Source organism: Pezoporus flaviventris, unplaced genomic scaffold, assembly GCF_033815535.1.
Source record: "Pezoporus flaviventris isolate CSIRO_AGI_PZ_B2104156 unplaced genomic scaffold, CSIRO_AGI_Pfla_v1 ptg000038l, whole genome shotgun sequence".
In the NCBI taxonomy this organism is placed as follows: Eukaryota; Metazoa; Chordata; class Aves; order Psittaciformes; family Psittacidae; genus Pezoporus; species Pezoporus flaviventris.
In genome coordinates, this window is record NW_026892586.1 from 426,804 (window position 1) to 443,860 (window position 17,057).

At 42.0% G+C, this 17,057-nt stretch overlaps 1 protein-coding gene across 1 annotated transcript; it reads left to right on the plus strand.

Annotated features, from left to right (window-relative positions):
- Positions 1–819: 819 nt before the first annotated feature.
- On the plus strand, positions 820–16,345 carry LOC133275278 (borealin-2-like). Its single transcript, XM_061465132.1, is given in 5 exon segments — positions 820–837; positions 1,121–1,306; positions 14,842–14,978; positions 14,980–15,018; positions 15,261–16,345. Coding segments are annotated over 5 exon segments (480 nt in total). The 3' UTR covers positions 15,361–16,345.
- The last annotated feature ends 712 nt before the right edge of the window (positions 16,346–17,057 follow it).

Below are 17,057 nucleotides of genomic sequence, written 5' to 3' on the forward strand. Positions count from 1 at the left end.
AAAAGTTCAGGCTCGAGGAAGACTCATTTACTTCATTTTAAAGACCCCCACTCACAAGAGGAAGACTCATTTACTTCATCTTGAGACCCTTGCCCATGACTAGGGGGGCACTGCGCAGGCATGAAGGACCTTCTAGCTCATTATAATACGAAGCGGGGATAGGACATGAATATGTATAGGCATATCATGTAACCTTATGAATATGTATAACTTTAGAGAATAAATGTAGAGGGAAACAACATTGAGATGCGCATGCGTTTGGAGGAATTATCCTTGTGCGCCTTAGCGCTGAATAAAAAGCATACCTACTTTACAACTTTAACGAGTTGTGAAGTCAATCTGTATCAGTCTCTTCTCCCAAGTAACAAGCAATAGGACAAGAAGTAATGGCCTCAAGCTGTGCTAGGGGAGGTTTAGACTGGATATTAGGAAAAATTTCTTCACAGAGAGGGTAATCAGGCATTGGAACAGGCTGCCCAGGGAAGTGGTGGAATCAATGTCCTTGGAAGTGTTCAAAAAAAGTGTAGACAAGGCCCTCAGTGATATGGTTTAGTGGTGGCCTTAGCAATGCTGGGGGAATGGTTGGACTTGATGATCTTAAAGGTCTTTTCCAACCTAGTTGATTTTATGATTCTATGAATCAGCGCATCGCACTCTTCCTCAGCAACTTCGACCAGTAGGGTAGGGTCGGGAATGGCGCTAAGGGCCTCGGGGCTGCTGGTCTCTGACGGGCGTCGGCCCTCGTAGGTGATGAAGTGGGCACTGTGGCGTTACCGGTGGCGTCCGCACGTCTGCCCTTGCCTGCCCGGTGGGGGGGAAATGGTGGGTCCCGGCGAGGTGAGCCTCCGGGCCGGAGCCGGGCCAAGGCCGGCGGCGAGTAGCGGGAAACGGCCCGCCTCTCCCTGAGGGCGCCGCTCAGCTCCAGGTCCCGCGCTCGGGTCGGCGAGGGGGCGACCTGGGGGCCCGCGGGGCTTGAGGAATGCGCTGGCCTCAGCTCGGTGGCGGGCGGGCTGAGGCGCTGCCCCCGCGGCGCGCGCCGTGCTCCTGTCAGCCTCGGGAGGGCTCCCGCGTCAGACTATCTGCGTAAAGCGTTGTTATTTTACTTTTGAATGCGGTATAGCAGTCCTGGTACTTAGAAACATGTAACACACATGGCGGTAAGGGCCTGTTTTGTTTTAAAGCCAAGGAAAATATCCATGAAATTAAGAAAGAATTTGATTCGCTCTTGCAAACAGCTGAGAAGGCGTTTATGGTGGAGCTGCTGAAGAAGCCAGTTGCCATCAGGAAAATTAAAAGTCTTGCTTGGTAAGTGCATGTCCTGGTTTCAGCAGGGATGCAGTTAATGTTCTTCCCAGTGGCTGATACAGCACAACGTTTTGGCTTTAGCCAGAGAACAGTGTTGATGACCCAGGGGTGGTTTGGTTACCACTGAGCAGTGCTCACAGAGCCAAGGCCTTTTCTGCCTCTCACCCACCAGCGAGGTGGCTGGGGGGCCCAAGAAGGAGGAGGGGACTCTGGGAGGAATGACATTTGTCTTCCCGAGTCACCATGAGGTGTGATGGAGCCCTGCTGTCCTGGCTGAGCACCTGCCTGCAGTGGGAAGTGGTGAATCTGAAATCAACCTGACTGGGAATGAGTGATTAGCTGCTTTGGAGACAGAGGAAATTAAGGCACTGTCTGCCTTTGTCTGGGGTTAAACCACAGCAGTGTGCATGGCCTTATATTTGTGAGGGATGCAGGCACCATTACAGCATGATGTACCCCTGACTGATGCAAGAAAACCTGTAAACTTGGTGTCTTCTATATAAAAGTTTGCTTTGTGCTCTGAGTACATTAACTAATTGGCAGTGGTATTGCACTGCAGGTGTTAGTAATAGGTGATTATATTTTAAAACCTGTTAATCAGTAGAGGGTTTCTTTTGTATTAAGAACAAGTTGAAATTCTTCTATTGTGTATCTTAGTTACTTTATAACTAAACATTACAATGGTAGCTATAATGATAAGCAATTAACATAGCCATATATGGGAAGCGTACATGGGTGGATTTAGGGGAGTATTGTGAAACTCTACCAAAGCAGAACTCACAAAAGTACCAGGAGTAGTCAAGTGAAAATAAGAGAATGCTGTCATCCACATAATGGTTGGGACATGTCCAAGGAACACAAAGGTGAACAGGACAAGCTGAGGAAGACTTCTTACTTCATCCGAGGAAGACTCCTTACTTCATCAGGACGACCACCAGAGGGGGGCTGCGCAAGCGCAAAAGAGGCTGATGTCCTAATAGACTGATGTGTCAATCCTTGATGCATATGTATTAGTCAATGATGTAATCTGTGTTGAATATGTATTAGTTACGACATTTTTAGTGTATAAATTGTGAGCGCAATGTGACGGGGTTGAAGGCAGATTTGGGCGCATGCCCCTGGTTTCCCAGCGCTGTAATAAAGCACCTCATATAACCATTCCAGTGGTTATGTGTCAGTCCTTAAGCTAACACAGGGATTCACTCAGTACCTTTAAGTAGACTGACCCTTGTAACACAGGGTGTAGAATTAGTTAGTAACAGTGTATAGAGTCCAGCACCTTATTTCACATGTGCTCTTAAGTCATCTTACTTAAAGCCTGAAGAGATAAGGAATAATTACAAGTCTAGTATTTTCTGTGTGTAAAAATGTGAGCACTTCTTTCCATCTGAATCTGTTCATCCTAGTGAAGCACAAAATCAGACTCTACAACTCAAGAGTTATAAAGCAGGTATGTTTATTACGGTGTTGGGTGGGGTGCAAGGGGGTCACTCCTCCTAACTAGCACACTAAGGGGTTAAGCAAGAAGATATTTATTACACACAAACATGCATATTCATTAGGTTCCCGAGAGTTCGGTGGGGATATTACAATTAGTTTAGGAACTCATTATCATAAGCCCTTTCGGCGCTTGCACACTGCCCTCTAATGGTCGTGGGCAGGGATCTTCAAGATGAAGTAAGTAGTCTTCCTCATGTGGACAGGGGTCTTCAAGATGAAGTAAGCAGTCTTCCTCAGGGTGCACTTTTCACCTTTGGCACAGTTGGATGCCCCAGTAATCAGAAATTAGCTGAAACCAGCTGTATCTGCAAGTTTCTGATAGCTGGCAAAGATTTAGAACAGTGTGACCTTCATCTACAAAATTTATTGCCTCCCAAGCTAGCAGATGTTTGGGAGTCACTGTCTCCAAACTAACTGATAATTAGAAGGATGGTAGTTCACTCTTGTTAGTAAGACTAATAAATTCTGTTATCACACCAAAGACTTACAACACAAACATTGTTCTCTATCTTAGACCGAAGTAAAGTTAAAAGTATTTTAACCCTATGTTTTCCAGGCACTCGCTTTCCTTATATCAAGTCCCCCATTTTCTTTTACCTTTGCAAATTCTTTTGCTATGTAACTCCGTTTTACTCAGGAGTTCTGGCAAAGTATTTACCACTTTCAACTTGTTGTCTAATCTGTTGTCTTTTCCAGTCCTCATAATCAATTACGGACCTTTTAAAACACCAAAAAGAATCATGCCACAAGTAATTAGTATTAAGATTTCTGCAACCAGTTGCTTCAAACAGGAGAGATTAGAGTTAACCATGAAGTTAACTTTTTCCATATTTCTTCAAAACCCCAAAAGGTATCATCCTTGGTCATCTCATGAAATATTTCAGTTTGTTTCCAAATTTTCTCCAAATCTGTTTCAATTCTGCTACTTTGATCTATATAGGAATCATTGATTATGGAACAAACCCCCCCCTTGTGAAGCCAATAACCTGTCTAGTGCCATTTGGTTCTTGTAACAATTTTGCACTAAAGTGCGAGCCTTGGTTGGAAGAAATTGCTTCTGGTACTCCAAAATGAGGTATTATCTCATTTAATAATGTTTTAATTACTTGTATTGCATTATTTATTCTAAAAGAGAATGCTTCTGGCCAGCCTGAAAAGTATCCGTTAACACCAATAAATATCATAAACCTCCTTTTCTCAGTAATTCAGAAAAATCTATTTGCCACTGCCGTCCTGGATAACTTCCTCTCCCAATTTTCCCAATTTGATTTTTATTTTCAGTTTTAGGATTATTCTTAAGATAGAGCTGACATTGTTTTGTCACTAATGGAAATATGGTGTATAGATTCCTTCCTATAATTTGTTTGTCTAAATATTGGTACAAAGAGTTGCTACCCCAATGAGTTTTATTATGTTCCTCCTGAACTAGCTTCCAGAGTTGATTACAGTGAATTACAATTCGCCCATCAGGTATCTGAACCCAACCCTCTTCGTTTTCCTGTCTTTTCAGATCTTCAACCAACATTTTATCCTCTTTTGAATATCTAGGTTCAGATTTCTCAATTGTTAGTTTGCCATCAGGGATTAAGGACATGATTTTAGATTGTTCAAATGCTTGTTTGGCTTCGAAATTGGCCAAATTATTTCCAGTTTTCTGATTAGGGTCACCTTGTTGCTGCCCTCAACAATACATAATAGCTACTTCCTCAGGTAGCTGAACAGCAGTTTCTATAGCATGTTTAATCTGTTTCCCTTGTATGTCCAAAAGTCCTCGTTCTTTCCAGATGGCACCATGTGCACGTACCACACCAAATGCATATTTAGAATCAGTCCAAATATTTATCCTTGTCCTGGGTTCAGCAGTAGCAGTCATTTTTCTCCTTCTTGGTAGCTGGTGCAGTGCAGTGCTTTGACTTTTGGCTTGGGAACAGAGCTGATAACAATGATGTTTTGGTTTGGCCAAGGACTTTGTGAGCCTCATGCTCTGCCAGGGAGGAGCGGAAGCCGAGAGGAAGCAGAGACAGGACATCTGACCCAAACTGACCAAAGAGGTATTACATATCACAGCACGTCATGCCCAGGATGTAACTGGGAGTTAGCCGGAAGGGCTGGGAGACTGCAGGGTTGGAGGAGGTATCGGTCGGTGCTTGGTTGGGCTGGGGGGGCAAGTTATCGGTCAGCTGGTGGTGAGGTGATGTATTCTCTTCCCTTGTTATTTCCTTTATCATTGTTATTATTGGTGGTAGCAGTAGTGATTTGTGTTATACCTTAGTTACTAAACTGTTCTTATCTCAACCCTTGGGAGTTGCATTCTTTTAGATTCTCCTCTCCATCCCTCCGGGAGTAGGGGGAGGGAAGGAAGGGGGGGGAGTGAGTGAACGAGTTGCCTGACTGGGTTTAAACCACGACAGTTCTTTTTGGCGCCCAACGTGGAGCACGAGGGGTTGAGATAACGACAGATCTGACCAGATTAATAGTCACTAGTCACAGTGCTGATTTATTGGCTCTCAGAGTTGTTCCTCTTGATCTCACAGTTTCAGAATGTAGTACATTACTTAGAGCCGGTATTTACTGTGTTAGTGTTTATCAAGTGTGGGGCTTGGGCTAAGGTTCTTGTCTCACTGTACTTTATGGCAATGACTTGTAATACGGGTGGGCTCCAGCAGCAGGGCGGGACAGACGTGGCCGTGGACTTGTACCTGGCCATCCGGCTGCTCTTCACCGTCCTGGCCCTCGTCCTCGCCTCCCTCTTGGTGAGGCCGCGGGGAGCCGAGGGGGAGCGGCCCCGGGAGCCGGCAGCAGCCGAAGCGGCCCGGGAGAGCGGCCCCGGGGACCAAGCGGCGGCGGGAGCGGGGCTGGAGGCCGCGAGGGGACGGCTGCCGGTGGAGGAGGTCGGGGCGGTCGAGGAGAGGAAGGAGGCGGCTGCTGAGCAGCGGGAGAAGGCGGCGGAGGAGCCGAGTCCCGCGGAGGAGCCGAGCCCCGCGGAGGAGCCCAGCCCCACGACGGCCGAGAGCATCTCCCGGAAGCCGCCCGCCGAGCCCCAGGAGGATGCAGGAGACCACGCAGCATTTCTCAGCAAGGCAGAGGAGGAAGATCTGGACTCAGGAAAAGAGAAGCTGGTGGTGGGAGAGCCGGCAAGCACAGCAGCTACACCAGCCCCAGTGACAAGTACAGCAGCATCGTTTGAGAGTTCTGAAGGTTTTGAATGGCCTTTGGGTATCCTTGGGACCTGCCTGCTGATTGTGATGGGGATCACCATGTTGGCACACACACAGACTGTGTTTTACCCACCACCATTTTGTCTGATCTCAAAAGTTAAGCAGAGTCAGGTTTGGGTCTTGTCTGGGGTTAGACGACGATATAGGGGGACCAAGAGGTTTTCTCCAAGGCTGGAGAGTCATGAGTGGCAGGGTGTGTGGGACAGTCTGGGCAATTATCTAGTCCACTGGGCCCCTCCAGTGCTTTGGAAGCGTCGGAGATGGAAGGCAGCTGTATGGAGTCCCCAGCAACAAGCTGCAGAAACTGCTGAAGGGGACAGTGAATTACTTTGAGCCTGGTGGGCCCAATGCACTTCAGGCCATCAGAGCAGAGATGCAACATAGAGATGGACTCAAGATCGAGGGGTGGACTTAGCAATGGACACTATTGCCCAGGTTATTCACGAGTGTGAACACTGCACACAGTCTCTCCTGCTCTGGAAGACTGTTACAAGAGATGGAGCCTGGCATCATGGACCAGATGGACGCTGCAGCTTTATAGCTACTGGTCCATGCACTTTTAGATAAGAGTGATGGTATATTGAAAATGTGGGATCTGAGCATGACGTGAATGGTATGGAATAAGGGGTGGATAATGTCCTGGGTTCAGCAGTAGCAGTCATGTTTCTCCTCCTTGGTAGCTGGTGCAGTGCAGTGTTTTGACTTTTGGCTTGGGAACAGAGCTGATAACAATGATGTTTTGGTTTGGCCAAGGACTTTGTGAGCCTCATGCTCTGCCAGGGAGGAGCGGAAGCCGAGAGGAAGCAGAGACAGGACATCTGACCCAAACTGACCAAAGAGGTATTCCATACCACAGCACGTCATGCCCAGGATGTAACTGGGAGTTAGCTGGAAGGGCTGGGAGTCTGCAGGGTTGGAGGAGGCACGGGTCGGTGCTTGGTTGGGCTGGGGGGCAAGTTATCGGCCTGCTGGTGGTGAGGTGATGTATTCTCTTCCCTTGTTATTTCCTTTATCATTGTTATTATTGGTAGTAGCAGTAGTGATTTGTGTTATACGTTAGTTACTAAACTGTTCTTAACCCGTGGGAGTTGCATTCTTTTCGATTCTCCTCTCCGTCCCTCCGGGAGTAGGAGGAGGGAAGGAAGGGGGGGGGGGAGTGAGTGAACGAGTTGCCTGACTGGGTTTAAACCACGACAATCCTTTTGTCTTTAGCGAATTCCATGGCTCTCATTCTGACTTTTGGGTAGAGGTGTTTACAGGTAAAGGTTTAGCTTCTATTACCTGTGAAGTGGTGGTAAGGGCATATCCTGCCTTCTGTTCACCATTTTTCATGAAGCTACAACCATCAGTAAACCAAGAATCAAATCTGGTCGGCTTGAATATACAGTCTGTACAGTGGCCAAGCAGTTGTGTGTTAGTGGTTCTGTCGATTGTTCCTCCAAAAAGGATGCTGGATCCACAACATTAGTGACCACAATTTCTGTATCATCGTGTTCCACAAGGGTGGCCTGGTATTTTAAAAAACATGAAGGAGGTAACCAGTAGGCTCCTTTCTGTTCCAAGACTGCTGATACAACATGGGACACTAGTACAGTAATCTTTTGTTCCAAGGTGAATTTGCAAGTCTCTTCAATGTTCATGTCAACCACCACCACAGCCCTTAGGCATCCAGGCCATCCTCTGCTTGCTTCATCCAGCTGTTTCAAAAAATATGCCACTGCCCTTTCATAAGGTCCTAGTTTCTGAGCAAGGACCCCCAAGGCTATTACTTGTTTTTCATAAGAATATAGCCAAAAGGGTTTACTTACATCTGGAAGTCCCAGAGATGGAGCTCACATTAGCTATGTTTTTGGATTTCTAAAAGCCCCCTCTGCTGAATCAGTCTATTCCAAAGAGGGAAGATTTCCTTTTTACAGTTCATATACTGGTCTTACCAGAACACCATAATCATGGATCTAAAGTCTGTGGCATACAGTTATTCCCAGGAACATCCGGAGCTCCTTGACGATCAATGGTCATGGAGTTTGGCAAATGGCTTCTTTTCTAGCAATTCCAAGTTCTCTCTGTCCTCCTGTTACTTCATATCCTAAGTAGGAAACTCAGGTTTGAATTAGTTGGGCCTTTTGTTTGGCTACCTGATAACCATTCAGTCCCAGAAATTCAATAATCCCACCATCCACTGGACACATTCTTCCTTTGTTTCTGTGGCAATTAATTGGTCATCCACATATCGTAAGAGAGTCCCTGTCTGAGTGGATGGCTTCCATGATTCTAGGTCTCGTGCTAACTGATTTCCAAAAATCGTTGGACTGTTTTTAAACCCCTGAGGTAATACCATCCAAGTTAATTGAGTTTTCCTTCCCGGGTCAGGATTTTCCCATTGAAAAGCAAATAAATTTTTGTCTTTCTTTGGCCAATGGCAAGCAAAAGAAAAAAGCATCCTTTAAATCCAAGACGGCAAACCATTTTTGATTATTATTCAATTTAGTCAATAAGGTATAGAGATTAGTTACTACTGGATGAATATCGTCTACAATTTTGTTGATTGTTCTGAGATCTTGAACCAATCTGCAACTTTTTCCATCATATTTCTTTTCTGGCAAGATAGGATTATTATATTCCAGTTCACAACAATGATTTCTTAGATTCCCTTTGATCTTTGAATTTTAAGAGATATTGTTTTATTCTAGTTGGGCAGGCCCCCCTCTTTTTTTTTCCATTATAACAGGCAAAGCATTTTTCGCCTTACCTGGAACTTCAGATGCCTATACTCCCAGATATACCTGATTAAAAATTTCTTCTATTTCAGGGAGGTCCTCCTGTTTGCTTTTCTGTTGAATTAAAGATAAACTCAAAACTACAATTAATTGATCATTTTTAACTCTTAATTCCATTTTGCCTTCTTTAAATGCTGCTTCTTGCCCTAGTAAAGATTTTGGAGAATTTGGCATGCATAAAAATTTATGTATTCCTATTTGTTTTCCAAGTTTGTACTCTAAAGGTTTCAGAAAGAATGCCCCCTTTTTTTTTTTCTTTTCCTTGGCAGCCAGTAGCTCCTACACCTGTAACAAATTCTTTTCCCTCTAATTTAATGCTGAATAAAGTGCTCCTGTATCCACTAAAAATTCCACTATTTCCTCTAGTCCCTAGCTTTAATTTAACCAGTGGATCTGCTAGGGTAGATTCCCCAGGTCCCCATCAGTCTAGTTCCAATTCAGTCCCCAGGGCAGCCTCACTTCCAATGTCCAAGATCCCCACAGCACATACACTGATCAGGTAATAACCCACTCCCCCACCTCCTCCTGACATCCCTCCTCCACCTCTGCCTGATGTTCCTCCTCCACCAGTTTCAAAGCAACCACAGTAGCCGTGGCTATAGCACGACTCAGCTTTTTCATTTCTACCTGTTCCTGATTCCTATATGCTCTCCATGCTTCCCCCTTCACTCCCGTCCGCATTTATCCAACAAGCCCTCAGTCCTGTCTGTCAACATGTCTGTTCCCACTTGTCTGCCTGCCCTGGTATTCATCCCATGCTCAAATACAGAAGCTGCTTGAGCTCCCCTCCTTTCCCCCTTGGTTTTCCTCTTTTATTTCCTCACAGTTGCTCACCCTGCTCTGCATGGGCTGCAGATGCCTGCCTCTGCAACAGCACTTCTGTTTTAACCCTTTCTTAACTCTGAATGTGAATCTGCTACTTGTTGCCAGTGACAGTCATCCCTTTCTCCTTATCAGTATCAGATAAGACAGATGCAGAGGGTGCTCCTCTTGGAGGTACCTCTGATACATAATTTTCCAGCCTATCTTCCTGATTACTCTGTTTTTTTCTTAACTTTAAACATCATTCCCCCAATATCAAAGGCTGAACAACATCTCTCCAGCTTAGCTATCTGATTTTCCCTGTCCTTTTCCAAAGCCAAAATTAAGGAATCCGGCAGAGCTATATTAATTTCACATTCTGTCTGTCACTCCAGGTGGTTTCTTAAAGTGAAAAACATATCTGCATACATTACTTCATCCCATTTTCCTTGCCCCCTCAAAACAACATCAATTGTAACAATGTATTATAGTTCAGAGTTCCATTTTTAGGCCATTTTTCCTGAGCTTTCTGATAGCTGTCAAAGATTTAGAGCAGTGTGACCTTTGTACAAAATTTATTGCAAGCAGAACTGGATAGGGCAGACAAGGAGTATCCTAAGCTAGCAGATGTTTGGGAGTCACTGTCTCCAAACTAACTGATAATTAGAAGGATGGTAAGAAATAATTCACTCATTAGAAGGATGGAAAGAAATAATACACTCTTGTTAGTAAGACTAATAAATTCTGTTATCACACCACAGACTTACAACACAAACATTGTTCTCTATCTTAGACCTAAGTTAAGTTAAAAGTATTTTAACCCTATGTTTTCCAGGCACTTGCTTTCCTTATATCAATATATGTTCTGCTTGCAAGAAATTTTTTACGAAGGTCACACTGTTCTAAATACCATTTCTCTTTATACTCCAAAATATGCAATACGAAGGATGTTGGCACTGAAAAGTAATTCTATTTTGTCTGGGGGTTGAAGGGGTATCTAGCGTCTTCTAACTGTGATGTGTGTCACACATAGTTTGCTTTCAACTCTGATCCAGGTGAATGGCCATCAGACAGCAGAACTGATAGGTAGAGGTCAGTAGGTAAATAGGCTTCAAACAAATGAGTTTGCAGAAATATGCTTGACATCTTCCTATTCAACAATTGTAGTTACCTTAACTAGAAATACATTAGAAAGACAAGGAAAATAAAAAGAAGTTTCATGAAGAGCACAAAAGTCCACTTCAAAGAAAACACCTAAAAAAGTAAGTTTATTCTGAACAAACAACATAAGGGTTTTATCAGTTCTGACCTGCTGTGAACCCTGCAAGATTTATGACTGGGCAGGCCAATGGCATGCTGTTTGTTTGAAAAATCAATTGGTTTAAATCCAATGTATTCTAAGCTAAGCAGGGCTAAACTGTGTAGTAAATTAATTTCATAATGAAATACGATATCTGCACTTCTGGTAACTAATTCACACAGATTTACAAATGCTGGCATAATTTTTCTCTCTTGACTTGTCAGTATGTCTTGATGGTTTGAGGAACCATTTTCTGCTGATTTAAAAAAGAAAAAAAACCCACAACAACAACAAAAAAAAAACCCAACCTCAACTTCATGATTTAATACATGCTTTTATATAATTAAATGACTTGTGCATTCCTGTCCACCTTGATCTCTAAACCAAATAGCACAAATGTATTAATTTTGTCTATGAAATGTCGTGCCTTAGCCAGACACTGAAGTATGTAGCAAGATGACAACAAAGACTAAAAGATTACATGTGGAGTTACAGGCATTAATTATAAAAGAGCTTAAAAGTTGGAAGGGTGTATAATACAAAGGTGGTTGTTTGTACAGAACTTCAAGATGAACTTTTGGCATTATGAAACTTGCCATTTTATGTGTATGTAGAACTTTATAAAAGGCAGCACTATGGGGCTTAAGTGCTGGGATTTTTTTTTTGCTAGGGAATTCTTACAGTATTGCTCCCTGGAAATATCTATAATTTTGTCTTAAAATGGCACTTCTTTTAACTGCAGTCTTACATATGCATTTTCAGATTTCCAAAACAAAGTAATTGGTTTCATTGTTGTCTGGTTTAAATGGCAAACTTAAACTTTAAATGGTAAGACTGATTTTTGATGGCTTAACTCACCTGAATCTATGAATGCTGAATACAATTCTTTTCAAATGAAATAGCTGAAATATGAGACTAAAAGGAATAGATCTGATAAAGATGTTTTCCAAAGCCTGAATCAGATGCATTGTAGTGACACAAACCTGAACAAAAAAGCACCTCTAGCTGATGAAGGGATGTGGTGGTACCTCTCACTCACTGAATGGTGCACAGTCCTGAATCTGTGCTATCAGTATAAATTTCCAAACAATACTGAATGGAAGAGAGTCTGTAAGGGAAACCTCTTGCTCTGTTAGGAGTAATGAATTGTTCTGTAATAATTATTACATAGCTGAAATGGAGGTGTCTCTTGGGTTCATCTGTAACAGTTATTTTTCTCCTTCTTAGTAGCTAGTGCAGTGCTGTGTTTTCATCTTTAGTCTGAGAACAATGTTGACAACACACAGATGTTTTTAGCTGTTGCTAAGTAATGCTTACCCCAATAAAAGACTTTTCAGTCTCATACTCTGCCAGTGAGGAGGGGAGTGGGAAGCCAGGAGGAAGCAGAGACAGGACACCTGACCCAAAGTAGCCAAAGGGGTATTCCATACCACAGCACGTCATGCCCAGTATATAAACTGGGGGGAGTTACACAGAAGGCCAGATTGCCGCTCAGGTCAGGCTGGGTATTGGTCAGTGGGTGATGATCCTCACTCGTGTTTGTTGGGGTTTTTTTTCCCCTTTCCCCTTTCAGCTTTATATTCTCTCCCCTTGTTATTTCCCTTATTGTTATTATTATTGGTGGTAGTAGTAATAGTTTTGTATTATACCTTTTTTACTGGACTGTTCTTATCTCAACCTGTGGGATTTACATTCTTTTGATTCTCCTCCCCATTCCTCTGGGAGTGGGGGGGAAGAAGGGGGGGAGTGAGTGAGTGGCTGCATGGTTCTGAGTTACCAGCTGGGCTTAAACCACGACAAGGTGTCATTAGTAGGGAAATGCAGGCTTGCAAAAATGCCTTAAAGCTGCTTACAGTCATGATGGACCAAATTCAAGTCTCACTAAAGGATCTAATGAATTAAAAACTTGGTGGATATATGAATGAATTTTTTTTAGAAGCTCTTGCTACACCTGCAGCTCCAGTGTGCATACTTGTATCCATTGACACTTACTTGATACATTCAAATTATTTTCAGAGAAATGCAAGTTAAACAACTTATCAGTGTTTAATGTGCCTAAAAGAAATTTTAATTGCTTTCTTAAATTGGGATTACAGAGCTTTTGGCCCAACAAAATTAACTAGAGAAGGCTTCTTTGCCTGGGGAAGTCTATAAAATCTCAGTCTTTGAAGGTTAATTTTATTCAAATACACTGACGCTGGACTGAACCCACATACCCTTACAATATCTCCAAAATGTGTGTGAGGAAAGGAAGATTAGAGGAATAGTGAAGTATATTTCTGTCATCAAGATTTCTGTGAACTGAGTTAAAATTCAAAACTGGAAAATTTTGTTCTATGGATTCAGGTCAACCACACAGGACAAATATCCTGAGAACTAATTAGAAAAATTACTTCCTGCTGAAAAAGAAACTTCCCAGGAAACTTTGCACACTCAAATATAAAGCTGTGGGTGCTATCTTAATTATATCCAACTCGGGTATTGCATCCCTCTCTTACCTACTAACATAAATGACTTTCATTCCCCTATGGTGTTAGGTCCCATTATATCATGTCTGTCTCAGGAGGGCTTCTTCACATGTTTATACACTATGCCTCTTGTAGAGCACTTCAGCATTCTTTAATCCACTAGCTGTCTGCCTTCATCCTAGCTAAAATGCTACAGTAGAAGTAGATGAGGAAATAAAAGAAATAAACAAAAGCAATAACCACTTCTATTTTATCTTTTTTTTTTAATTAGGTCTGTTCTTCAGGTGTGACTGAGGCTGTTAAGTCTCTTACTTATGAATGTAGCACCACAAATTTCAAAGCCACCACAAAGATATCTAAAAGGTAAGAGGTTTTTTGGCTTGTTCTTAATAAATAACTTTGTTAAATACCAAGACACTATAGATCTACATTAATATCAATCATCATCAATCTAGACTTAATAGGTCTTCATGGTCTGCCACTTGGTAGTGGGGATGTGAACCAGTCACACACCTCCTGCTCTGAGTGTGGGTGTTAACTTAGGTTCTTACAGAGGTACAGGATTTGACGCTGTAACTAAGCCAGTTTCAAAAAAAACAACCAACCAAACAAAAACCCAACCAAAAACACCAACAGATTTAGAATATAAATTCTACTCCCACTCACTGTTGTGTGAAGGTATATTTTACAGCTTAAACTAATTCTCAGAGACCAAACTTAATTAAAATGTCACCAATACCACTGTGTTAAAAAAAAATAAAAATCATCCCCCCCAACCCCCAATCACATAAACTTACGATCAGTTCTTTGCATATTGAACCATTAAGGTTTTCAGTTATTATCATTCCCCACACACTACAGAGTTTGGTTTTGGCAAAAGTCATCAGCTGAAGTAGAAGGATGGAGAACTTAAATGGGTCATGAAACCAGCAAGTGGCTTAGTTTCACCTTGGCCTGCTATAAATATCAGAGGTTCATTTCCATGTAGAACATACCCAAATATTACATTTTTAAGTGGAATGTGAACAACTGTATCATGAAATAAGCTTAGGAATTTTGTATGGCACAAGGCTTGCTCTGTACCAATCAGAGTTAGCAGCTTCGGCATTTCATAGTATCTCCCTCTGTAGTAGACAGATACAGCACATACCTTATCTTAAGCCCTGAGGCATGAAGTTTCCTCTTTCCAAACCTGTAAGCATTCACTGTTGATACTGGAGAGTAGATATTCTTGTTACCAAGTGGTGCAAATGTCAGTTTGCTTACTGGCCTGTACACAGGCTTCAGAGGTTACTGTAGTGTTTCAGGGTTATAGAATGTTACCAAGTGGTGCTAGTACATGCTGCTGATGGATGGACTTCCTGTAGTCTTCTGGCAGAACTGGAAGCATTTAAACATGACTGCCTTTCTATTAGGGATGTTTGCTCCTATTTACATTTGCTTCATGCTTGAAAAATTCCTGCAGAGCATAGGAAGTTACCCTCAGAGTAACATTTTTATTGTATTCTAGTGCTGGATTACAACAGACTGTCTCAAGAACTGTACCTACCAGTGGAAGAGTTCAAGTCATGTTACTAAGAAGTAAATCAGTATCTCAAGATAAAACTTCTGTTTGTAAACATTCATCTGGCTGATGGACAGGAATCAAGGTTATTTGTTTGGGGTTTAAAAAAAAACACATTTTCAACTTACAGTAGTTGATAAATTGTGAATAGTCTGAGAGTGATGGCTCTTGCTATCCTTAAACGAGTTACTGTTAAACAGAAGTTAAAATGGTTGCTCAAGTTTTTCAGTGTAGCAGGGAAGCACGTGATTTTTTAGAAAAGTCGGCCATGCAAGTAAAAACTGTCAGAATAGTTTTTGTCTTAAAAATGTTTCTCTTAATGTGTAGACACTGTATGGCTGATAGAGACCTCCATAATATTGATGTGCAACTACTAAATCAAGATACAGTACAGCATATTCATAAACTAGTAGTAAGCTTAAACTAGTAGGCTTACATAAAAATATTCAGACACCTAGTCTCAGGTTTTCATGTGAGATACTGTCATGAATGCAGATTTGAAGTGCTTGAACTCTTCTGAGGTTAAGTCTAAATTGGTCGGCATAAATTGGAGGGAGGAATAGGGCAAGGGAGGAACAGGGAGGGGAGAACTGCGGCACACAGATTTCCGTAAAAATAAATGCACTTAAATAAGCATGCGCAGTTTGGTAATTGCATGGGGAGGGGGGCAGAAGCATAAATTCTTCCTTCTAGATGGCTCTGGTGTCTCTCCTGCCATTCTCTATCTCATATTCACAAAGGCTCACAAAGCTACAGCCAAGTTTCAATTCCTGTTATAATCTATTATTCTCTGTCCCTTGCTGAGTAAGAACTATACTCCTGTTAATTCTCTGTTGCATTTGAATAGTAATGGCCTTACCTTTGGTGCAGGGAAGTAAATTGTTTTGAATCAGAATGAAGTTGAACAGAATTTTGTAGCACATAGTGCCTGACTTTTCTGACAATAAGGGTACCTGGACTTTTGGATGAAGTAATGTGAAGCACTAGAAGTCTATCTAGATGTAAGAAATATTAATCAATTTACAGTCTTGCAGGTATTTACAGACTTGAATGTAACTACTTTTAAGCTACAGGTCTGGAAACTGCTTTGTGTTTTAGAACACGGACCTGCCTCTGTAGGTAAAGAATGAGGGAGTGCTTGCTTGCTGCTTGCATTAGCAATAGTGACTTTTCTCTTTTTTCTGTCAAGTTCTGTTGGGTAGCGTGAACTAAAATTATTTTTTCCCCCTTAGAGTAAGATGACTGCACTATGTGGAAAGGCAATAGCTAAACCAAGTTAATGGAAATGTCTGTGACTACAGAATATTCATGACAGCTCTTGCTTGCTTCCTCTGAAGCTTGTAGAGAATGTCTATAATGTCTTAATAAAGCTGCATACTATCCAGTAAATGTTTTTATGTAAAAGCTTACAATATGATATGTATTATTAAATTCCTGTTATCTCTGTGAAGGATACAAAAGCAGAAGAAAATTCTTTTTCCAACTTCTTTATAAAAGGCTTAATTAACATCCAACCTTCGTTCATGAACAGTAATAGGTTGCTATGTAGGAAATAAATTATAACTCTCCTGTTCTAAATAGGACTCTGAGATTTTTTCATAACTGTTTGTAAATATAGACCTCGAATGACATTTGTCCATGCACACAAAAGCAGAATGTAGTGTTTACTACTCATCTTTAGTCTTCCCAGTACCAATCTCCTTGAATCTAACTCTGCAATTAAGCTGAAGTGTGAGTTTCTAAATTCTTGAACAGCACTTTAAGGCATATAACTTGATTTCTGTGGTGGCATATAAATCTGCCACAGGAATAGAACTTATTTCCAGTCCTGTGCTCTGACATGACAATAATGTGTAAGATGACAGGTAGTAACCCAGGCATACTGTAATTTGTAGCATCACCTCAATTTTTCTAGTACTTAGGTACTTTTGAGTAACTTCTAGGAAAGGCTTTTAACATCTTTCCAGGTAAAGGTGACAGTCCAGCAGTCACTCTACTGTGGGTACTCTTGTGTTTTCAGAACTTGAGGATGCACTTGGCTTTTACTCTGCCAGTGGTGATTTCGATTCAAGTGTTCACTGTAGTAAAGGTTGGTATGAAAGACTCCTACATTCTTTAAACTAA